The sequence below is a fragment of the Microchirus variegatus genome (genome assembly GCF_963457635.1).
Source record: "Microchirus variegatus genome assembly, chromosome: 1".
NCBI lineage: Eukaryota > Metazoa > Chordata > Actinopteri > Pleuronectiformes > Soleidae > Microchirus > Microchirus variegatus.
The window spans coordinates 43,415,736-43,425,211 of record NC_139802.1 but is presented as its reverse complement, the minus strand read 5'-3'; the positions used below and the strand labels follow the sequence as shown (position 1 = coordinate 43,425,211).

Genomic DNA, 9,476 nt, shown 5'->3' with positions numbered 1-9,476 from the left:
TTCTTAATCAATTAAAGGCTCATTTAACTGCGACTGAGTGACTCCTTCAGTGAGACCGACACCATAATGACCTGTTGTATAATTGTTGATATTATCATCATGGGTTATGCATCACATACACTAGCGTTCAAAAGTTTGGGGTCACTTAGAAATGTCCTTATTTTTGAAGGAAAATCCCTTTTTTTTTCAATGAATATAACATCAAATGAATCAGAAATACACCCTTTACATCGTTAATGTGGTAAACGACCATTCTAGCTGCAAACGTCTGGTTTTTAATGGTTTTGATATGTACATAGGTGTATAGAGGCCCATTTCCAGTGTTCTAATGGTACATTGTGTTTGCTAATGGTGTTAGAAAGCTATTGGATGATTAGAAAACCCTTGAAAACCCATGTGCAATGATGTTAGCACAGCTAAAAACAGTTTTGCTGGTTCTTCGTGATTAGAAATAATAAATAAAAATCAATATTTCTAATCTTGTCAATGTCTTGACTATATTTTCTATTCATTTTGCAACTCTTTCGATGAATAAGTGTGACTTTTAATGGAAAACACAAAACACCAAAAACTCTCCCACACCAAACAATTCCAGAGAGAAAACCAACAATTTCACATCACAGCACACAGGAGTTGTTGATCCACTGCTGCCTGTTTAAAAGTCTTTGTTCAAATTTACCCAAATGAGGAAAAACTGAGCAAACAAGGGTGCAGCAGTAGATCAGCGGGTCACGAGTCCCCGTGAGCTAAAAATGCAGGTTTTCTCGACGGGTGTTGGTGCAAAAAAAAGTTTAACAAAGGCTTAACAAAGGTCTAATATTGGTACGGACAAACTAGCTTTTCTCCAAACAGTGGTGAGGACACAACAACCTACGCCCTTGCCGAGAGTGAGAGCAATATCTAGAGGATTTTACGAGCGTCATTGAATGCATCACAGGCGAGTAGAAATATCGCTGCGAGTCACAAAAGGAGACGAGAAAGACGTGTTGTTGACAGCGGTGCTGTGTTTCCACCAGCGTTGTATTGTCGGACAATAACAATTCGATGCTATTTACTGGCAAAAACGAGCACTTTATAAATGGAGATAACTCAGAATCTAACTGATTCAATTACAGCAATTGCCGCCCGCACTTATGAAGCCTTTTGTAATTACATTTCAAACATAAATATAGACAGTGTCCATTGTCCAAGTCAGAACTTTAAAAAAAAACGGCAACTTTGGAAATGAGTGATCCGTGAAACCCAACAGTTCAGAATCAATCGACAGGCTAAAACGTTTAGTAAAACGTGGTAACGCAGATTAACGTACGACGCGTTTCCACGACGACTGACCGGAAAAAGACGAGTGTGATGTCATGTTTACGCGCCGTGGCACCGGCGTCCAGGCACCGTTTGGCTCGGTTAGCTACTTTAGCGCTGTTAGCTGACCTACTGGACCGATTATAAAGCCTTTTGTAAGTGCATTATATTCACGTACACACACACACATACATAAACATAAGGTGAAGGTAGAAAAATACCAGAATTCCCCTTTAAAATGTGAAATTTTCCTGGTTTATTTAATTGCTTTGTTCTGAGGTTTGGGAAACACTAATATGGGCAACGGGCAGCTCAGCGATAGAGCGAGTTGTCTTTCAACTCGAAGGTTGTGGGTTTGATTCCCGGCATTTAAGACGTTTAAGCCCACACTCCTGACAGCTGTGTCTGCAGCGTGTGAATAAGCATTAAAGTGTGTGTCATTTTCAAATACAGGCCATTTAATATGACATTTCCAGCAATTTCATGAACCCAATAATGACAATAATTATCAATATTCTGTTGCAGCACATTTTTTAACTGAAACTTTGCAGCATCACTAAAAGCAAACGCAGCTCCCCGTCACACGCAACACACCCACGGTGCCATAGTTACCTGGAGCAGCGCTGCGGATGCTTATATGAATTACAGAGCGACAGTCATCGAGCTGAGGAGCTGCCACGATGACTCATCTCTGATAACAGAGAAAAAAATAACAGGGAAGAGGAGGAAGGAAATGAGGGAGGGGAGGGGGGGGGTCTGTGCTGACGTCACAGCAGAGTGATGAAACTATGGAAACAGGGCTCAGCCCACTGATGGAGCACTGCACGTATTCTCACCACACACACACACACACACACACACACCCGACACTTCATCAATAACCATCTGATGGACCCCGTTTCCGCCATTATCTCTCTGAAAGCTGATGAATGAATTAAATCTGTGCAGTAATCACTTTCTCATGTTCTCTCTGGAGTCAAAGGTGTCCGTTATTTACATATATTTATGCTATTTTCTATGGAAAATGTTCTGTATTTGTGACTTTAAAGGCACATTTTGGACATGAGTAGCATCTATAAATACTGGGGTACATTATATTAAATAACTGCTGTGCAGATCACAGTGTAAACAACAAAATAAATAACTATTTTCACCATTATTCTTATTTCCTATTCCTTATTTGCATTTCACACTGTTGCTCCTGTAACAAGTGAAATTCCCTGGTGTGTGTGAAACAATCAATAAATCAATCAATAATCTAATAAATACAAACAATAACACAGATGGATAACCAACACACAACCAAGACACTAGCATAGCAGTAAAAGTGCATCTAAACACACCAAAAAGGTGTCGTTACTTTATCAGACGCAATAAATACAGCTTATTTTTGTACGTTTATTTAGTGAAAATAAAAACAGCTGTTACGCCTACACCAAAAAAAGCGAGAATAGCCACCTTTAATCGGGATTATGCTGAGCTAAATGTGCCAAATCAACACCAAATATGCACGTAAACACACCAGATTAAAGTAAAAACTATGATGACACACACACACACAGAGTCTCCGTTAGCTGCTGCACGTTCACGTCACTGTGGGAGTGAGCAGCAGCTAACGTTAGCTAACTGTACCGACTGCGTCGGTATGTTTTCACGCGTTAAAATAACAGTTTCGTTAAAGGTAAACGTCGTGGTTGATTTTAACAATGGCCGTAAACGTAAAAACGGGCGTTTTTGTTTGACGGGAGAGAACACGGTACCTGTTCGCAGCGGGAGGCGGTCGTTCTGTGTGTCGCTCGCTGTGTTTCTTTCTTTCCGCTCGTCCGTAACGATGCGATAGGAGCAATAACAGCGTCTCACCATCATCAACAGCACCACTTCCGCCTTTTCACAATAAAAGCGCCGGAAATCGAAGCAAAATATAACTTTATTATTAACCACTGTAAATACAACAAAACTGTTATTGCCAGGGGTATATAAAAATGTCGATATGTACAACAATAAAACAACAACAAAAAAAAAAGATTAATTATAAAATGAATATGTAATAATAATAATGGTGTTATTATTTATCAGTTATCCTTTTGCAAATAATGTTCAAAGTTTGGTTTAGAGTCAGCATAATTTGTTTATGAATGTGTACATTCATAAAAACAAAAAATGTCTCACTCTGTGTTAACGAAGCAAAGAAAAATGTCCTTATCTTTCAGCTGAATAGCATGTTTTGTTATTTTTGTTTTGTTTTATTTTATTTTTTCTCCCCCTTCATTAATGTACATACATTAACATATATATAACAAAATATAACGCATCCACAAAATAGTCTATAATTTGCATACACATAAACAACAAAAAATAAAGTACACCAGTGGGAAACGAGCATTTTACAAGGAAAGTAAAATCCCCCCACTATTGGACAAATGACCGACGACGTCATGACGTACGTACGACGTGATGACGCGTCAGTGACGTAGCAGTAAATGAAAAACAGGGCGCTCCGCTGCTGGCAGTGAGTGTTAAAGCGTCCCGGTGAGAAGCAGCAGGAAAAAGAGAGAAAAGCACCGGGAAAACATTGAGAATAAAGCGGGAGAGATGAACACAGACAGGTACGGTCTCACACTCTATTATACTTTATTAATTTAAAGCTGTTTTAGCAGAATTACAGTGAAATTAGCCCCAAACACAGAGCTGCCCGTGTGGAACTCTGGCAACTCCGAGGGCTCCACGTTTGATAGAATATTCCAGAAAAACGAGTCACTACACTAACGTAACACATAGTTTTATGTGTAAACTGTTATTTTAAGTTTAAATCACGACTGTGAAGTAGTTTTTAAGCATTAAACAGAAGTAATCGATCATCGATACCGCGCTTTCCCTCACAGCCAGGCCTCCATTCAAATCAGTCTGACTGTGCCTCCTTCCTTCCCGCTTCTTTTAATCCGTTAATCCGCTATTTAGTGAAATAATGAATAGTTCGTTTTAAATATATGTTAGTGTTAAAACCCTAAAGCAGTGAATGTGACTGTGTGTGTCGCAGTTTGCGCGGTTTCCTTGCTAGTGTGTGCAGTAATATGGCGGGTAGAGCAGAGCACTGTGTGTGTGTGTGGGGGAGCACAGGGTTGCCAGGTCTGTCTGATGTAACTTAAAACCAGTCTAAAACCAGTTTAGTGGTCCCTCAAACCACTCCAATTAACGAATAGCACAATAAATACCACAAGTCAATGCCATTACTGTTATTACTAAAAAAAAAAAAGTGTTGTCACATCTGCTCAGACATGAGTTTCATAATACACTCTGGTCACTTTATTAAGTATAACATGCATATAATAACCACACAAAGGTGGAATCCTTCATATCTTGTGCTGTAATGAGGGATTATTTGTGTTTTGAAGCAGACTGGTCACTTGATTTTTGACCTCTGGCATCAACACAACATTTTCTCACCTAGAAATGCTTGATATCTTATGTATTTGCAGACTATTTTCTGTAAACTCTAGCGATTTCACTCATGTTGATGCTCTCGATTGTGTCCACACGGCTAAATGCATCGGTGCCATGTGGCAGTTGAGCAGGCGTGCCTAATAAAGTGGCCAGTGAGTGTCCATAGATGACATGTAAACAGTTTAGTGCACATTCTAATAAGTTTTCTTTTCACATTGTAGAGGCTTGAATCTACAATTAAACATTTCATATCCAAAATCTGTCCGATAAACCAATATTAGATATTTTTTGTAAGTATTTCATTGTCTTATTTCTACTTTTCTACCTTGTGACAGTTACTGACTTACTCATTTCCCCGTTTTCCCAGCATGCCTCTGCAGGAGCTGCCCTGCCTCAGCCTCCAGGGCTCCATGTTGGCTCAGTCCATCAAGCGCAAGTCCAGGCACTGCCTGAGCGAGGGTCTGGACACCGAGTGCACCCCGACAGATCTCATCCAGCAGAGCTCGCCCCGACACAAGCTGCAGCGACTCGTCGGCAAGGGCAAAGAAAACGACTGCGGCCACTTTGTTCTGGCCAAGAGGCCGAGGAGGAGGAAGGAGGCCACGTCAGGTACGAGGAGGAGGAGGATTCTTCTGACCTACGAAGAAAACATTTTAAGAAAGATCAAGAAAATTATTGTGAGTGTTATTTTCTCTCATTTGCAGCCGTTTCGTGGGACCACCTACCAGACGAGCTGCTCCTCAAGATCCTCTTCTGCCTCCCCCTGCATGATCTCCTCAGGATGTCCAGAATCTGCAAACGCTGGCACCGTTTAGTGTGAGTCTAAGCAGATTCTACAAATAAAACCTCCTCCTCGGACAGTGTTTATGTGGCCTTTAACGACCACATAAACACTGTCCGAGGAAAAAAAGGGCTTTTAGATGTGGTTTATAAGCTACAGACATAATCTGTGATTTTTGCCAACAGGACAAACCGATTTTTACCAACTTCTCAGAAGTGCTCACCTATAATATCTGTGGAATCTTGCTGTTAGTAGGGATGGTTACGTCGAGTAAAAATGCTATGTGAATATTTGACCGTAGAATATTCTAGTGCATGAGAGATGCATTCAACAACCCTCGTAAATGTAATCTCTTCCGCTGGATCTACAGCAGTTTTTAGAGGAGCAGCTTTGAGAAGTATCAAGGAACCTCATGAATTTCATCACTTTCGACGTCGTATCTTAATACACATCACATATTTAGACTATAAATGGCTAATTTCGTGCCCCAAATTATCTTAAAACTGTGTTCCGGGACACAGAAAAGTGAGAAACGGCCACTGTTTCAATGTTATTCAGGTGCAACGACAACAGTCGTTCTCTCTCGGATGCCAACCTTGCGTAGCGACCCCTACTGATTGGGCGGGAAATTGCAATGAGTATCCAGCACCATGACGAAGAACGATGAAGGCTCGACTGGTCTCTGTGGTTACGCAGTTGGATAACGCATTACGCAGTCGTATAAAGTATATAGAAGTATAATGTGGCCTTTAGAGGAGCAGCTTTGAGATGCATTCAAGGAACCTCATGAATTTCATCACTTTCAGCAAACCTCGTGGTTCACATATAGACGCGCAGAAAATTAGGACGTTGCTGGAGAAGAGAGATTTGTTTTTATATACAAGTGCGATCATTGATAAAAAAACATTTGTATCGTATCTTTTTAAGTATAATACGAATAGTCACATTCATCATTGATGTCCCGTCCGTGTTTCCGTCTCAGGTTCGACGAGTCCATGTGGCACAGCGTGGATCTGGAGGGTTTGACTCACACGGACTCGGCCCTGCGACAGGTTCTGAAAACAGGAGGACTCCGCAGGCTGCGCTGCCCTCGCTCCTTCGTGGAGGAGCTGCACTTCCCAGGCTCGGGGTGAGTCCACGTCCGCAGAGTGGAAAACGCAAAACTTCACCCAAACCCATTCTTTAATCTCGTCTCGTCTCCTCCTGGCGGTTCAGGCCTCTGCAGTTGGTGCAGATGGATCTGTCCAGTTCCATCATCCCCACCTCAGCTCTGGAGAGCATCATCTGTCGATGCAGAGAGCTGGTGTGTCTCAGTCTGGAGGGTCTGCAGCTGTCTGACACCATCATCGAGTAAGTGTTCCGCCGTTTCCTCAAAAACAGCAGATTTAGATAATAGTCTGAACAAGACAATACAGTGGGAAAAGTATTATTATTCTGACTTATTCAATTTACTGAGCGTGGGAATCACCAGAGACTCAATGATAAGATGTTATCACCATATTGTATAATACTGAGTATTGTGTTATCTTGTATTGTAAAATTCTCACACAGCATCTCCTGTGAGAGTGAGCATTTGGCGCCATCTAGTGGACTGAAACATACTTTTCTTTTTTCAGTTAAAAAATGATATGCAAAAACATCTATACTTTTTTAACACAATATATAACTGGATCTTGATAAGTAAATAAATAAATACTCTTTATTTTTATGTTTTGTGTGTTAATAGTGGCCCTAAATAATTAAACAGGTTGTTCTTACAAATAAAACTTAATTCTTGTTCAAAAAAAGTCAACAAAATACGCATTTTTGTTGTTATTTGTGTTTAACACCGTTAATTCATGATTAATCATGTTTATGATCAGTTTTTTAAAGGTATTTTTCATGTATTAAATGCTTTTAGCAGCATGGGAGTGGACGTCGGTTTAGAAAATCGCAATCGCAGAATGTGCATGCATTAATGGTGTGTTGTGAGATATTGTGGCGTATAATATTGATCTCTCTGTGTCTCAGTTCATTGGCCAAGAACACAAACCTGCTGCAGCTGAATCTGAGCGGCTGCTCCGGCTTCTCTGCTGCCGCCATCGCTGACGCGATCAAATCCTGCTCCAGGTCAGAAGAAGACGACGACGACGACAACAACGACACTGTTTTCACCTGTTTTCCAAACGGCTTCCGTGTATTAATAATCCTTTATTATTCCTCCTTCTTCTTCTTCTTCTGTACGCTCAGAGTGGAGCAGCTGAACTTGTCCTGGTGTGAGTTCAGCAGCTCTCACGTGAAGAGCGCGGTGACCAACCTGAGCTCCAGCGTGACGCACCTCAACCTCAGCGGCTACAGAGAGACTCTGAATCTGGACGGTGAGCGACCAGGACCACGGGCGCCATTCTGTGTCTGTATGACGTCCGTATCACATGATGAACCTAACACCGTAACACTGCTCTCTGTTCACAGACGTGAAGGTGCTGGTGGTCCGATGTTCTCGCATTCAAACGCTAGATTTAAGGTAAGAGCGTTCGCATTAAGGTGAAGTGGATCTGAAAGTCGTTGGTGTCTCACAGTTGTTCCTCGTTTCCTCTCGTGTTGCAGCGACAGCACTCTGATCATGGCCGACAGCTTCCCCGTCCTGGCTCAGCTCAAACACCTGCAGCATCTGTCCCTGAGCCGCTGCTACCACATTCACCTCGCCGCCCTCACGTAAGTCGCCGCTCGCCGTTCCTTCCTTCCTTCCCGAATCGCCGAGGCAGACGAATCTAAACCTTAACCCTCCGTTCCTCGCAGTGACCTCGGCAAGACGCTGCCGTCGCTGTCCCTGCTGGACGTCTACGGCCTCGTCCCCGACAACCAGCTGGCCTCGCTGAAGAAGGAGCTGCCCCGCATCTCCGTCAACTCGCGGCCGTTCTCCGGCATCGCCCGGCCCACGCCCGCCAGCGCGCTCGTGGGCGCCGTCGGCGACCGCGGCATGTACGGCGGCAGGTGTCGGCTGAGGTTCGCGCTGTAAAATCCCAGCACACGCACACACACTCTCACAGACAGGGGTCAGTATTTCCTGCTGCTACACAAACGGCCTTTTAACGTTTGCTGCTTTCACAGAACTGAGTCGCGTAAAAAAAAAAAGGGCTTTTTTTAGATGTGGCTTATAAGCTACAGACATAATCGCCGTGATTTTTAGACCATGTGAAAAAAGACTCACCAGCGGGGGCAACAGGACAAACCGATTTTTTACCAACTTCACAAAAATAATAAACAACAAATCGATAAATTTGCGTTAGCCTATAATATCTGTAGAATCTTGCTGTTCGTAGGGATGGGTACATCTAGCAAGAATGCTATTTGAATATTTGACCGTAGAATATTCTAGTGCATGAGAGATGCATTCAACGACTCTCGTAAAATGTAATCTCTTCTGCTGGATCTACAGCAGTTTTGAAATTTTTAGAGGAGCAGCTTTGAGATGCATTCAAGGAACCTCATGAATTTCAGCATCTCATGCACCACAAATTAGGACGTCACTGGAGAAGAGAGATTCATTTTTATAGAAGTGCGATCGATGATAAATTAAAACATTTGTTTTGTATCTTTTTAAATATACTACAAATGGTCACATTAACTGATTCATTTAAAAAAAAAAATCAAGCTAATCAATCGCATGTCTATCCCCACACCAAACCCCATAGAGAAAATCAGTGATTTTACACCACAACACGCAGGACTCGTCGATCCACAGCCGCCTCCATGAGTCGGTTCAGATGCTTCATTCTGACTTTTGGTGTTTGAAAATCCCTTGTTTTGATTCATGGAAGTGACCATACTCAAGAAAAGATGGCAGCAGTGGAGAAGATCCTGTGTTACTGAGCTAAAAATCACTGATTTTCTCTGTCTCTAAACTCTGAGAGCCTTTTTATTACGTAGCTAACGTCCCGTTTGTCCCCGCGGCCGCGTCGCTAACCTCTTATCA

The 9,476-nt window shown here is 42.3% G+C and overlaps 1 protein-coding gene across 1 annotated transcript; it reads left to right on the top strand.

The window, feature by feature from the left end:
• Nucleotides 1–5,108: 5,108 nt before the first annotated feature.
• Nucleotides 5,109–8,519, top strand: skp2 (S-phase kinase-associated protein 2, E3 ubiquitin protein ligase; the record flags this gene model as incomplete). Its single annotated transcript, XM_083910002.1, has 9 exons — nucleotides 5,109–5,349; nucleotides 5,445–5,556; nucleotides 6,504–6,650; nucleotides 6,737–6,871; nucleotides 7,532–7,630; nucleotides 7,751–7,878; nucleotides 7,973–8,024; nucleotides 8,108–8,215; nucleotides 8,300–8,519. The coding sequence occupies 9 exons, from the start codon at nucleotides 5,109–5,111 to the stop codon at nucleotides 8,517–8,519; spliced, it is 1,242 nt and encodes a 413-aa protein (XP_083766128.1).
• Nucleotides 8,520–9,476: the final 957 nt, after the last annotated feature.